Source organism: Nansenia antarctica (assembly GCF_963989245.1).
Source record: "Nansenia antarctica genome assembly, chromosome: 7".
Classification (NCBI taxonomy): domain Eukaryota; kingdom Metazoa; phylum Chordata; class Actinopteri; order Argentiniformes; family Microstomatidae; genus Nansenia; species Nansenia antarctica.
The window spans coordinates 12,068,155-12,084,357 of NC_137677.1; the positions used below are offsets into that span (position 1 = coordinate 12,068,155).

The following is a 16,203-nucleotide window of genomic DNA, read 5'->3' on the forward strand; positions in this document are numbered from 1 at the left end:
TTTTGATCCCGATACCGATACCGATACCTGACCGTGCAGTACTTGCCGATACCGAGTACCGATCCGATACCACGGCGTTTGAAAAAACAAAACAAAAAAACATGTTTTTTGAGCCGCATACTCACCTCGATGTAAAATTATTGCTAACACTTAGTCTGGCACTGCTCAAAACCTTTGTAAAACAGGAAAAAATACCAACAGAGAGTGAATACTATAGAACTTTTTTTTATTGTCTACCTGGTATGGTGACAAGAAAATCAACCCCTTATAAAACCTGAAATGTGGCTCTCACAGATGCCAATCAGTGCAATATCAATTTAAGATATAAAACAGTCGTAGTAGTAGTGCAACAGCAAGTGAACATTTACAAACAAAATAACTTTAGTACTTTAAAAAAAAAAAAAAAAAAAAAAAAAAACGGATTTTTTTTTTATTAGTACTCGCCGATGCCGATACCAGCATTTTTGTGCGTATCGGTGGCCATGCCGATACTAGTATCGGTATCGGAACAACACTAGTTTGTAGTATGATTCAATGCTGAACTTTATTCAACTGACTTCCTCCCCTCATAGCAGATCGGTTCTTTTATGATGTGGAACCCGAGGTGGACCCGAATGAACCTGAGCCTGTATATAAGAGGTGGGGCTGTGATTTGCAGGGAGACCAGTGTGTGTGTTCAATGAAGGATGTCCGTACACAACAACTCTCTCAAGACCAGTGTGAAGACCTGCGGGGTGAGTAGAGTTAGAGTTTCATTGAAGTCCAATTTGATCGAGCATTCAACTTTTCAAAACCAGCAGAGGACAAATGAAGATTTTCAGAGGCTATATGGCTGTGGATTCTTATCTCATATTCTCTTTCTCCCCTGTGTATGTGGTCTGTGTGTGTGTGTGTGTGTGTGTGTGTGTCTGTCAGAGAAAGCTCGCTGCAGTAATGTCCACTGCCCTGAGATCCCAGCTCCACCTTGCCCTGCTGATTCCTTCTTGACTGAGCCCTTCACTCCTCCTGATCAATGCTGCCCAGTGCCCACAAATAACTGCTATTTGCACATGCAATTTTGAGAATTGCCCCAAAGCACCCACAACCTGCCCTCATGGGTCCCACGTCAGGCGTGTGAAGAGTGCAGAAGGCCGTCCAGGAGATTGTTGCCACATGTACCAGTGTGTGTAGGTTAGACACTTGTCTGGGAAACCAAGAGAGAAGAGGTGGGAAGAGGCAAAGGGATCAAATGTGTTTCACTAGGGACTGCATGTACATTAAATGTCACATTTATTCATAGAGCTAACCCACATTATTCTTTACAAATGCCATTATTCAAGAGGAACATTATCTTGATGATTTTAAATATGATTGTCAAACGTGTGTAAGTCATTCATTTCAGGAAATGTGCAATAACAAAATAAAATACTGAATTACAGAACTGATGTCTAGCGGTAAGATGTGTGTACTGATCCTAGTAGTAAATCTTTCTATGATCAGGAGGACATTCGATTTCGCATCCACAATCAAATATGATCTAGGATCCCAACCGTTGTATGTGCCACGATGTGAATAAAACCGCACATGTACCTCACTGCATAATAAAGAAAATGTTTATTCTCTATTCTCTTCATTTCATAGCGTTCCTCTTGGTTGCGCTGCTTCCAGCCATTTGGAGGGCTGTTAGAGCTTTTATCCAATCATATAATTTCAGCCATAATGTGTTGCCAGGGTATTAAGAAATCTGCCCGCCTGCAGATTCAACAGTGGCGCGAGTACAGATTGTAATTTAAAGTGAACGAGAAAAGTACTGTGGCTAGGGTTGCCACCTTTCAGTCAGAGAAATAAGGGACACCCCTCGCAGTAGGGGCCCCGCTCCTCAGGACCATGACCACCACGGGCCCAAGGGCGGGGTGGGGGCGCCAGTGCTAGTAAATCATAAGTTAAACATCGTTTCAATAAAGCCTTAAGGGCTGCCAAGTTTCACCAAAAGTTTGGAGTGAGATTTTTTGGCGGTGGAGCGACCCAAAACTGCACGTTTTGGCAGCGGCGGCCCCTCTCTCCCACCCAATTATTTGTGCTAGTTTCCTGCAATTTTACATGATGTTCACAATAAACCAGCACAAGAAATGAAAATAATTGGAACATTTGATAAAACAAGACAAATTCAGGCAATATATCATACTTATGTAAGTCTTAATAAACAAATACAGTAGCCTACAGAGTCTGAAAGAAAAATTGGGCCCCATCAACAGGACTCAGCCACTTGGTCAGCAGCAGAAAGACCCGTGGTCATCATCTTATATACAGTGCATTGCTCATAGATGCCTATCATGTTATACAGTACATACCAGGGTTTTTCCTGGGTCTGAATGAGGCCTTCTTTGAGGGACCCCCAATTGTTGTATTTGTATTGTACATTGTAATTAATAATAATGATAATAATAATAATAACAAATACAACAAGTGGGGGTCCCTCAAAAAATCATATTATTAATGTACCTGGCTGGCAAGGCCCTCCAAAGTGCCAGGCAAGGGACCATATTATTATTTTTGCCTTTAATACATTTCTAAATGTTCACACATGTGATAATCATAGTCAATCATATATCTAAAATCTAGCATACCTGTAGACTGTGAGGACAGGGAGATTCTTAGCAACAGTCCTTATATATATATATATATATATATATATATATATATATATATATATATATATATAAATAAATAAAAAGGTAATTTCCCCCTATGTGACACCTTACGTGAAACGTGAATTTTGGGCGTGCGTTGACACTTGTTGTGCATAGTGACTGCTTAGTCAGTGCAACGTACAAAATGCCGAGGGAACGAGACCGAGGAAGAAAATGTTAATCGGGTGCTGAAAAAAATAATAAAAAGAAAAGAAAGGAAAGCTTCAGGACCTCGCTTAGAGGTTCGTTCAAACAATTTCTAAAAACAAGTGAGGCTCCCGTTAGCACCGAAGAAGCTAACGTTACTGCCAGGCCCGGCGCATGCGCTTGGCATACAAGGCAATTGCCTAGGGCGCCGAGCCGCTAGGGGCGCCCTGGAGCATTGGCCGCCGCCCCTCAGGTTACAGGTTAATGACACAATCAAGAGTAAACAACAACAAAACTCACCAGAAAAATATCCTAGCCTACTGAAAAAAGTGAGAAACGATTACAAACGAAACACGAAAAATGAAACGGTCAAAACCCAGCGGTGCGCAATTTCGGCGGCGTGCGCTTCAAAAGACACAGGCATTGGAATCCCATCCGAAATTAACAGCATTTGTGGCGTGACACCTGTTGTTGCCGGGGATGGCGGCGAAATTGAGCAGGCAGAGAGCGGCCATAGCAGCAGAGAGAGACCGCTTGAAGAGGAGACGGAGAAGGAACTGAGTGATAGCAAAGATGAGGGCCAGCTAAATGAAGAGGGCGAAGATTGTGAAGAGGAGAGAGAGTCTGAGAAAAGAGCCGCAGAAGGTGGGACAGACGTTGATGCCTTGCCTTTAGTAGGCCTACGATTATCTGATGATCCCGCACTATGGCCAAACAGAATCTCTGACTCTGTTACAGAGCTTGTTAAAAGAGGCCCACAGCAGCTGATAGACCATATTTCCCCCCCCAAATAATGACACCCCTCCTCGGCGATTTAGAAAGGAGTACTATTTCATGGAGCTTAAAAATGGCGAGAAAATAAAACGGTCGTGGATAGTGTACTCTGAATCTACGGATAGTTTTTTTGTGCTTTTGTTGCTTATTATTTGGGAAACGAGACATCAGTCTGTCAAAAGATGGATATAATGGATGGAAAAACATAACTGATTGAGCGAAGTGCTATCCAGAATTATCAGCATCATCTGTCATTTAGCTGAACGTAACATGGCCTTTCGTGGGACAACAGACAGACACGAGCCCTCCAATGGGCACTTATTAGGACAGGTGGAGCTGATGGCTAAACATGACCCAGTTATGAGTGAACACTTAAGACGGATTGAGAGAAATGAAATAACCAGTCATTACCTAAGCAAGGATATTCAGAACGAACTGATTGTGCAGATTGGAGGAATGGTTATTCGGGCCATTACTGAAAAGGTTCACAGTGCAAAATATGATGCTGTGATTATGGACTGTACGCCCGAGCCATGTTGAACAGATGTCAGTCATTTTACGCGTTGTGAACTGTGACTCTGCTGACGTTTCGATTGCCGAACACTTTGTTGGATTTATCCAATGTGGGTCCACAACAGGCGAAGCACTGTGCGATACTTTCTTGGGCCATTTGGAAAAACTGGGTCTCAACATAAAGGAATGTAGAGGCCAAAGTTACGACAACGGGAGTAACATGAAAGGTAAAAAACAGGGAGTGCAAAAACGAATCATTGATCTAAACAAAAAAGCTCTCTACATGCCGTGCGGCAGCCACACATTAAACTTAGTTGTTTCCGATGCTGCTAAGTCCTCAGTGCAGTCTGTCTCTTTCTTTGGAATCCTACAAAGAGTTTATGTCATCTTTAGCTCTTCGACTGCTCGATGGTCCATATTGAAAGATAATGTCTCTAAGCTGACCGTCAAACCCCTCTCAAGACACACGTTGGGAATCTCGCATTGACAGTGTGAAAGTGTTACGGTATCAGCTGCATGAAGTGCACGCTGCTTTGGAAGCACTTGTGGATCATTCACTGGAGAAAAGAGATGGCATGACAGCGACAGAAGCCAAAAGCCTCTCTAAAGAGATTATATCAGCGCCCTTTACTGTGAGCATTATTGTGTGGTACAACGTTTTGTATCACATTAATAACGTGAGTAAAATGATACAGAGTCCCTCAGTCAGTATGGAAACCCTGAGCTACTTAGCCCACCGCGGCTGTTTTTACGATTGGATCGATAGTCAGCCGCAATAAGTTGTCTTGCTTTGCTATTTAGCATTTGGGGCGCACTGTTTTTGTTTGCCTAGGGCGGCCAATCACCTCACGCCGGCCCTGGTTACTGCTAGCACTAGCAATGCTAGTAGCACGGTGTAGGTACCGGATTTTCCCACCCTATGACCGGAACCGATTGATTGTATGATGATCCTGGTAATTGGCCGGTACATATGGACTCTACAGTTACAGATGTGATCATTAGAAGAGGTCCCCCAAAGATGAAACCTGGATTTAGTTATCCTAAAAATAATGAGAACAGAAACTTTAGTGAAGCTTTATTTCTCCGAAAACTACCAAATGGGGAAAAAAACTCAAAAACGGGACATGTCTTTTTGCTTTTGCTGTAAGCTTTTCAACATAAAGGATAGGCCTACATGGTGGTGAGTAACATCTCTATTCATGTCAATAATGGCTTGTGCGTATTTAATGTTGGGTATGATGACTGTTTTATCCTAAATCCTAATCCTTTACGAGTATAAAAGGTTTGAAATGAAACAAACATGGTTGTAAACTATCTAAATAAGTAGATATTCTATTGTCTATCAGCACAGCGTGTGAGCGCATTTCTTGCAATATATCGGTGCGGTTATAATAGTAGCCTACATCATTATAAGGGGGGTAGTGGTGGTCTAGTGGATAGTGAGTTGGACTTGTGATCGGAAGGTTGTGAGTTCAAATCCCGCCTGAAACACCACCGCTACTAGTGTGCCCTTGAGTAAGGCACTTAGCCCTCAGTTACTCCAGGGGGAATGTCCCTGTAATTCCTAATTGTAAATCGCTTTGGATTAAAAGCGTCTGCTAAATGGCAAAATTAAAATTAAATTAAAATTAATAAAAGGCCTCGCAAATCTGACTTCGCACAGTAACCATGGTAACCACAACAATAGTCTCAGCGTTCCCGGTTATGGCACTATGACGTCATACCATACCACTGTCAAAGCTGATGTTTGTGCAGCTGGGCGTCAGTCTTGAACGAGACATCGATCGAGACACTCCGATGTGACATTTACGTGACATTTACCGGCTATCAACGGAGTTACCGGCTATCAACGGAGTTACAGGCTATCAACGGAGTTACCGGCTATCAACGGAGTTACAGGCTATCAACGGAGTTACCGGCTATCAACGGAGTTACAGGCTATCAACGGAGTTACCGGCTATCAACGGAGTTACCGGCTATCAACGGAGTTACCGGCTATCAACGGAGTTACCGGCTATCAACGGAGTTACCGGAATTATGATTACTCAGACGGTAAGGAACTGCGTGTAGGACAGTCTAATAATAGGCAGGCTAGCATATTTTAGTATGAATATATATTTACATTATACATATTATATATGTATTTACTTTTAAAAATCTTATAGTCATTCTTATATTATTTTGTTTATCTTTGTTCTATGCCCCTTGGATTGTATGTTTTATTATGTCACTAATTTTAATTAATTTTTTAAAGAACAACACACACCTGTCTAACACACATACACACCTGTCTAACACACACACACACACACACACACACACCTGTCTAACACACACACACACACACACACACACACACACACACACACCTGTCTAACACACACACACCTGTCTAACACACACACACACCTGTCTAACACACACACACACACACACACACACACACACCTGTCTAACACACACACCTGTCTAACACACACACACCTGTCTAACACACACACACACACCTGTCTAACACACACACACACACACCTGTCTAACACACACACACACACCTGTCTAACACACACACACACCTGTCTAACACACACACACACACACACACCTGTCTAACACACACACACACACACACACCTGTCTAACACACACACACACACACACACACACACACACCTGTCTAACACACACACACACCTGTCTAACACACACACACACACACACCTGTCTAACACACACACACACCTGTCTAACACACACACACACACACACCTGTCTAACACACACACACACCTGTCTAACACACACACACCTGTCTAACACACACACACACACACACCTGTCTAACACACACACACACACACACACACCTGTCTAACACACACACACACACACACCTGTCTAACACACACACACACACACACACCTGTCTAACACACACACACACCTGTCTAACACACACACACACACCTGTCTAACACACACACACCTGTCTAACACACACACACACACACCTGTCTAACACACACACACACCTGTCTAACACACACACACCTGTCTAACACACACACACACACACACACACCTGTCTAACACACACACACACACACACACACCTGTCTAACACACACACACCTGTCTAACACACACACACACACACCTGTCTAACACACACACACACACACACACCTGTCTAACACACACACACCTGTCTAACACACACACACACACACACACACACACACCTGTCTAACACACACACACACACACCTGTCTAACACACACACACACACACACCTGTCTAACACACACACACACCTGTCTAACACACACACACACCTGTCTAACACACACACACACCTGTCTAACACACACACACCTGTCTAACACACACACACACCTGTCTAACACCCACACACCTGTCTAACACACACACACACACCTGTCTAACAAACACACACCTGTCTAACACACACACACACCTGTCCAACACACACACACACACACACACCTGTCTAACACACACACACACCTGTCTAACACACACACACACACACCTGTCCAACACACACACACACACACACACCTGTCTAACACACACACACCTGTCTAACACACACACACCTGTCCAACACACACACACACACACCTGTCTAACACACACACACACACACCTGTCTAACACACACACACACCTGTCTAACACACTCACACACACACACCTGTCTAACACACACACACCTGTCCAACACACACACACACACACACCTGTCTAACACACACACACACACCTGTCTAACACACACACCTGTCTAACACACACACACACACACCTGTCTAACACACACACACACACACCTGTCTAACACACACACACCTGTCTAACACACACACACCTGTCCAACACACACACACCTGTCTAACACACACACACACACCTGTCTAACACACACACACACCTGTCTAACACACACACACACCTGTCTAACACACACACACCTGTCTAACACACACACACACACACACCTGTCTAACACACACACACACACCTGTCTAACACACACACACCTGTCTAACACACACACACACACACACACACACCTGTCCAACACACACACACACACACCTGTCTAACACACACACACACCTGTCTAACACACACACACACCTGTCTAACACACACACACACACACACACACACCTGTCTAACACACACACACACACACACACACACACACACCTGTCTAACACACACACACCTGTCTAACACACACACATACACACCTGTCCAACACACACACACACCTGTCTAACACACACACACACCTGTCTAACACACACACACACACACACACACACCTATCTAACACACACACACCTGTCTAACACACACACACCTGTCTAACACACACACACCTGTCTAACACACACACACCTGTCTAACACACACACACACACACACCTGTCTAACACACACACACACACCTGTCTAACACACACACACACACACCTGTCTAACACACACACACCTGTCTAACACACACACACACACCTGTCTAACACACACACACACCTGTCTAACACACACACACACACACACACACCTGTCTAACACACACACACACACACACACCTGTCTAACACACACACACCTGTCTAACACACACACACACACACACCTGTCTAACACACACACACACACCTGTCTAACACACACACACACACACACACCTGTCTAACACACACACACACCTGTCTAACACACACACACACCTGTCTAACACACACACACGTTTATGACACCTGCAACAGGTTCAACTAAAACGACTCTCTACCGTTCAAAAGCGTTTTCACATTTGCATTGACAATGCCAAACAAAACAGAGGTAACCATTTCATTAATGTGTTACTGTGTTTATGTGACTGGATCTCCTTGAGGCCGAGCTGCTCCAGTGCTGAATCTTGTTCATCATGAGCCTCTCTCTAAAATGTTTAATCATTGCCAAAATATTACATTGTGATCAGCTGCATATGACTAGCAATTAGCTGCATACATCTATGCACGAATATAACTCAACACTGGACTCTTTTAATCACGAAATGATTCAATTTGTACTCTTTCTAATTTACTATCAATTAATTACAATTGCATTGTTATTTTAGACCTAAATCTACCAGGTGTCACCTTATTCTTGGGGGTAATACACCTTGTCGTTTAAAAAAAAACGGAATGGTTAAAACCCTTAATATGTAATAACCAACGTGATACAAGACAGTCATAAATAAAGTATTTATTTAAAATATATATTTTTAAATATTTTTCATAAAAATAAAAAAAACATTTTTCTTCGGCGGGCCACATGAAGATGGTCTACAGGTCTCTGATTGGCCGCCACTGTGTGCAATGTATTATGACGTAATCACGCTTGTATAGCGCTTTTCCTGCAAACGTTGCAGCTCAAAGTGCTCCAATCATTATATAATCTTAATTGAATTATTTAGTCATTTAAAGGCAATATTAAAAAGATGGGTTTTTAGTCTTGACTTGAACATATTTGCTGAGGTTGCATCCCTAATGTAAACTGGCAGTGCATTCCACAATTTGGGTGCATAAAATGAGAATGCAGCCTCACCAAATCTCTTCTTTTGTACTTGTGGTACACAGAGAAAACCAGCGTCAGAAGACCTGAGAGCTCAGTATATAGACTGTGAAGAGAAGTATAGTACTGTATAACACTGTTCAGTCAGACAGATTTTCAGTCAGACAGATTTTCATCCTTTTAATCCGTTTTTTATGTGAAGCTACTTTTTGTGTCTGAAGCTACTTTGACTTCACGTAACAAGTTGACCAGAATGTGACGATCTGAACTCTGTTGTGTTGCAGGTGAAGAGTAGGAGCACGAGGAAGAGCACCAAATGCGTTTGGAAGAGCGCAAAGAAGAGCGCCAAATACGTTAGGAAGAGCGCAAAGAAGAGCGCAAAGACTGATGCAGGTGAGAGTTTTCTGTTGACTTCTCCCTGTAGACTTCTATAACTTCTATGTTGAAGACTTGGTTTGATGAGAAGAAAAAATGTCTTTCATTCCTATTAAACATCCGATCACAGACAATGATAATGACTCGAACATCAATCCAATATCCACATGCTAACATTCATTATGAATGCATGGCCATACATATCATTTTGAATGCAAGACTGGGAAATGGCTCCATCATGGTATGCTAGTGTGAATATTGTAAACACAACCATTGATTGTCTTAATGTACTACAGACTATATTTCATAGCTGGCAATAAAACCCCAGAATCCTCTCTGTTTGGTTCTTTTAGCTCCTTCTGTGATGTCCTCTGCTTCCGGAACGAAGAGTGAGGACAGAGGAGCAGTAATCAAGCTGCTGGCGGATCAGGACTCCTTCCCCATCCTGATGAAGTTCATGAAGGGTCTCACTGATGAGTCAGTATTATGCGCTCTACTGTATCTATGCTCCCTATCAAATCAAATCAAATCAAATTTTATTTGTATAGCGCATTTCTTACAAGATGCAACTCAATGCGCTTCACACAATGAAAATGTTCAGTCAATCAGTCAATCAATCAATCAATACTGACAGAGCCGCGAGCAGGCAAAAGTAAAAAACCTGTATACTATGTAGCCAGGAAAAATTCCCTTGCAGCCCTCTACCAATAGAGCGACTACTAGCCAGTTTGCTTACCAGTACCCAGCGGTCCCCCAGGGGAGGCCAGGACCACCGGCACAAAGCAAGCAAGCAAGGGCAAAAACCTGTACACCATGTATCCAGGAAAAATTCCTTGCATATTATCGGCGTACACACTGTCCATAAATGTTGTGTTGTATTTGCATCGTTCTGCATCCAGTATGGTCACAGGTCCTGCCAAAAGAGAAACTTAAGCACAGTTATGATGCAACAACACAATAGAGACAATAAAGATGACAGCAATACAACCTGATGGTGGTCCTGGTACACCCTTGTACCGGTTCCAGTACTGCTCTAGGTGCTATTTGGAGCTGACAGTGCCTCATCAGCACTCGGATCCATTTTCCTGTCAACACAAATCTCAAAAACACGAGTATGGTGTAATGGCCTAGTGATCCTAGTTCTATAATGTCCAATGTCTCCCTTAGTATCAAAAGGCGACATTGAATAAGTAGGTTTTGAGGTCACGCTTAAAAATGTCCTGAGTTTTAGACAACCTCAGGCCCTCAGGTAGGGTGTTCCACAATCTAGGAGCATATATGCTAAAAGCTGATCCTCCAAATCTCTTTGTCCTAGCCTCTGGCACTATTAAAAGTTCCGTGCCACTAGACCGTAGGGGTCTAGCTGGTGTGTATCTTATGAGCATGTCCACCATGTAATTGGGTGCATCACAGTGAAGTGATTTATAAACTAGTAAAAGGATCTTAAAGTCTATTCTATGACTGACAGGGAGCCAGTGTAGTGATCTCAAGACAGGTGTGATGTGCGCTCTCCGTTTGGTCCTAGTAAGGACACGAGCAGCAGCATTTTGAACCATTTGTAGTCTATTTATCATTTTTTGGGGGAGACCTGTCAGGAGAGCATTACAGTAATCTAGCCTACTAGTAACAAACGCATGCATTAATTTTTCAGTGTCTGCCTGGGAGAGAAATGATTGTACCTTAGTGATGTTTCTTAGATGGTAGAAGGATGTTTCTATACACACCCAATATTTTGCACCCTGCGCATAAACAGTACAACAAGTGTGAGCCAAGACCAAAACAACTGAAAATGTTGACTTGTTTCTTTACCAGGCAGTGGACGGTGATCCATGACGGCATGACAGACCCTGTAAGTGTATTTGATGTGTGTAAACCCACCAGTACCGTTGTTTCACAACTTTGTTTATCCTGTGTTGTATGTCCTATGAATGGATTTCTCAGCATGTATATTATGTGTATCAAAGCAAGGCTTTATAATTGACCTGTCTTTAGTGTTCGAGAACACACTATAAATATGTTCTGTCATTGAAGGTAAGTGTCCCGCCTCCAGCCCCAGGACAGGAGGGCATTGAGGTTGCCCACGACGATGGACACAGCAGAGGTAAGTCAACATGTAGAACACATCGACCAAGGACATACTAACCATACTAATGAAGTATTCTATTCTGTAGCTATAGGCCTGGTGAAGCTCATATGAACTCTCTCTCCTCTCTCTAGCGGCCAGCCCAGTGACAGCTGTGACGACGCCTTGTGAGGGGAGTGGAGCTTCAAAGCCCAAGAAGCGTTCCCTCCTCCAGCGGATTCTCAAATCTGTGAGGAGCCTTGGCAGCTGCTGTCTCAGCATGTATATTATGTGTATCAAAGCAAGGCTTTATAATTGACCTGTCTTTAGTGTTCGAGAACACACTATAAATGTATGTATTCGGTTGTTAAGTCTGACGTCAAACGTGACGTTTAGCAATTTCCGGGTCCAAACCAGAAATTCCCTCCACCAGAGTACCAGTGTACTACAGAGGTAGAATGACAGTTCAATCGTTTTTTAGACTCAGATCTATTCATACAACAAGGGACACAGCACTTTCCCGTTTTTCCCATATTTGTCAGCGTCTTTGAGCCTCGGAAAAGCGCCATATAAATATAATGAATTATTATTATTACTGAGGCATTTCGAAGAGAGCGCCTCAGCCAACTTTGGACCCAGAAACACGTCACGACTAGTGCACTGTATTCTAATGGCTCATAGATAGTGTTATTGAATTCTTGCTTACACGACTGCATATTAAGCCTCACAGGAATGTCTTTGCAGGACTCCCAGAGCAAGCAGAGTGGATACAGTATGCACCAGCTCCAGGGGAACAAAGAGTTTGGCAGCGAGAAGAAGGGCTATCTGATGAAGAAGAGTGATGGGTAGGTGGCCTGATGAAGATTGTCAAAAGCCAATCTTTAGTCTAATCCTTGAAATAAGCTTAATCAAGGTCTAGCATATCAGCCCTCTATGGACCATTGGTAACAACTTCATTTGTGGTCGTTGTTGCCACGTTTTCATGTTGCTGCCACATAGATTAGGTGATAAAAAAGTACAACAATTATTACTTGATATGTTTGTCACCTAGGTTACGAAAGGTCTGGCAAAGGAGGGAGTGTTCAGTAAAGAGTGGCTTCCTCACCATCTCACATGCCACAGTGAGTACTACATCACCCATAATCCATAACTACAGCAACGCACGCACGCGCACACACACACACACACACACACACACACACACACACACACACACACACAGAGTGATTTATGTTTCTTCTCTGTAAAGTGGCCATACCACCTCAGGAGGGTGTGGGTGGGTGCAAAGGGTTGTAGATATACCCACAATAAAAGGACTATTGCTTCATAGCATATAGCTTTCATTGGCTAAGCTCATTCATTTCTTAATATTCTCTTCCTGTCATTTAGTCCAATAAGCAGCCAGTGAGACTGAACCTGCTCACCTGTCAGGTCAAACCCACCGGGGAGGACAAGAAATGTTTTGACCTCTTCTCCCGTAAGTCACAACACTACTGGTAGTTCTTGACTTGACTCAATTGAAAAGGACTAGGATCACAAACCGGCACAGCACAGTTGAGGAGCTTAGAATGATAAGGTTCTATCTCCGTTTAGGGTAGTTCAGAGATATTGAGCGTCAAAGTTTTTGCATTCCATTATGTTTTGTGAGATGGAACCTTTGTATTTTATGAATTACTAAGTAAAAAATGTCAACATTTAAAAAATAACACCACACAGGCATTAATAAACACCTAATGGATCAGATTATGTAAAAAACTAAATGTTGACAAAAATGGAGATAGAACCGTATAATTCTAACGTCACGAGTTGATGAGTGAGAGGTCACAGAGGACAACTTAACCAAAAAAAAACACATCTTCTACCTCAACAGTGATTACAGAGACAGTACCAAACTTGGCTAGGAGTTTTTTTTACAAAATGTTAATGTTTAGTGTCACAAGAGGTACAGTATGATGTTGCATAAACTAAACTGTGGGTCATCTTTCTCTCTCACACAGTTAATCGCACATATCACTTCCAGGCTGAGGATGAGCAGGAGTTTGTGATGTAAGATACTTACATATTAAAAAACGTATTTTAGTAGCCCAGGCTTTTGTTTAAACCAACCCTGAGTATGGTTGTGCTTAACCACAGGGTGACACTATTACACAGCTCATCTCAAGAAACATAGATACTGGAAATACCTTTTTTGTCCAAAGATCATGCATATCAGATTTTGTGCAGATCCACCCAGAAACTGGTCATTTTTATGGTGGAAGTGGGCATGATCAAAACATGAACCATACCATATCAAAACAACTCACTCTCACTGACCCATGTGTGTGTAGATGGATCTCTGTGCTGACCAACAGTACGGAGGAGGCTCTGAACATGGCGTTCCGTGGGGTGAAGGAGAGTACAGGGGGGGAGGACTCTGTGGAGGACCTGACCAAAGCCATCATAGAGGATGTCCTTCAAGGTCCTGTCGGCTTCAAGGTAAACCAGATGTTACTATACTTCATACATTCCTGTCCGAGTTTGACATTTAATAGTCTCTGTAAACATTAAGACCGTTCAATGTTTGATCTTATAGATCTTGTCCGTCTGCCAAGTGTATTGTCTGTCTGTCTGCAAGCAATTAGCCCTCTGCTGGCACCGCTTCTCACTGTTAAACCAGACAGCCAGACAGGCAACTTGTCAGCCCGTGTCATTTCCGTCTACTGTCAATTCCTTCCCATTCCCAAAAAGTCAATTTTTAAAGTTTGGTAGACAAGACACTGAGACTAGCCTTCTGTTGGTCAGAAACTTACCGTTAGCCTTGTTCGCAGAGCGCCAGGCTAACCAGGTGCAAGCGTCAGTGTATGTGTGGATCTTATTACCCTCACACAGTGACAAAACATATAGGGTGTAATGTGTCAAAGGTAGAGAAACAATCATTAGACTTTAAGGTATGTGGTGCTTGGATCATCTCATAATTTGTGTGAAGAATCATCATCAAACATACGTGTCTACATAAGGCTACATGGCTACAATAAATGCAGCCTACTATTATTACACATTGATCACTCATTACGTTTTCAGCCTATTCTCTTTATGATATCATCAGCTGCCTTGGCTCACTTTCTAGTCTAGGTTATACATGTAGCCACCAAAACATAACAAAGGCTTATAGCCTGCAAGTGCACACCAACCCTCGACGTATCAGTTCTGCGTGCCTCAGTAGTAAATCCTCTTTGCGTAGCCAGTGCTCAAGCAGCTTAGCAGCCAGACCTCTCCCGTGTCAACCAGGTAGGGGTCATGTCAGCGCGCAGGCACGTCACCATTGGAGAGCAGGGATGAGGTAGAGTTCAGGGAGACGGAGAGAGAAAGTGACAAGAAGAAAGAAAGAATCTGGGATTACAGCCAAGCTGTAAATGGCATTCGGAGATCCTGGAGGGAGAGGGAGACACCTCTTCTGTGACTGGGGTTGGTGCCGGCTAGGACTAGGCTGGTGGGGCTGCAGGGTGTATGACAGAAATGAAGGCTGACTTGGGGATGGAAACAGTTCCTTGACGAGTAGTGGCGTGACTAGTGGCGTAGTAGTGGTACTGCACTGTTACTTTTCAGAGGTCATTGGGGCTAGAGGGACTTTGGTTTGTTGTGCAGGTTTCAGTCAGAACTTGGAACAACTGAAGATAGAGGATAGTTGATCTCCAAGCTCTAACTGTTGAAATGCTGTACATTGCACCTTGACTTGAAGTGATGTGTAGTGCCTACCTGCTGTGTTTTGATTTGATCTCATTAACAAACTGTTTATCTCCCACCCCCCACAGGTCCCTCTCCTCCTTCCCTCCCCTGCCCCCCCCCCCGCCGGTGGCTGCCAAGTTGCCATGGAGAACTCGTCTGTGGCGTCGGCGTCCTCGGAGGCCCGCATCACACGCTGGCAGGAGATCGAGGAGCTGGAGCGCTTCATCGACAGCTATGTGTTGGAGTACCAGGTGCAGGGCCTGCTGAGCGACATGAACGAGAACGACGGAGACGTGGACAAGCCCCAGTCTCATGTCACCCAGGTTAGCGAATGTTTAAGTCCCAGTCCCATATCACTCAGG

At 43.4% G+C, this 16,203-nt stretch overlaps 2 protein-coding genes and 1 long non-coding RNA gene across 3 annotated transcripts in view; 2 read left to right on the plus strand and 1 right to left on the minus strand.

Moving 5' to 3' along the window:
• LOC308162397 (uncharacterized protein) overlaps positions 1-16,203 on the minus strand; it is a gene marked incomplete at both ends in the record, with an annotated part of 93,302 nt that overhangs the window by 8,005 nt on the left and 69,094 nt on the right. The gene's annotated exons all lie outside the window — the stretch shown is intronic.
• LOC308161827 (uncharacterized protein) lies at positions 5,950-12,306 on the plus strand (the record flags this gene model as incomplete). Its single annotated transcript, XM_080535906.1, has 6 exons — positions 5,950-6,155; positions 9,984-10,092; positions 10,428-10,551; positions 11,887-11,923; positions 12,106-12,175; positions 12,299-12,306. The coding sequence occupies exons 1-6, from the start codon at positions 6,141-6,143 to the stop codon at positions 12,304-12,306; spliced, it is 363 nt and encodes a 120-aa protein (XP_080392032.1). The 5' UTR covers positions 5,950-6,140.
• On the plus strand, positions 12,344-13,217 carry LOC308162182. Its single transcript, XR_013937579.1, has 3 exons — positions 12,344-12,386; positions 12,881-12,981; positions 13,188-13,217. It is a non-coding gene; the product is annotated as an uncharacterized lncRNA (long non-coding RNA).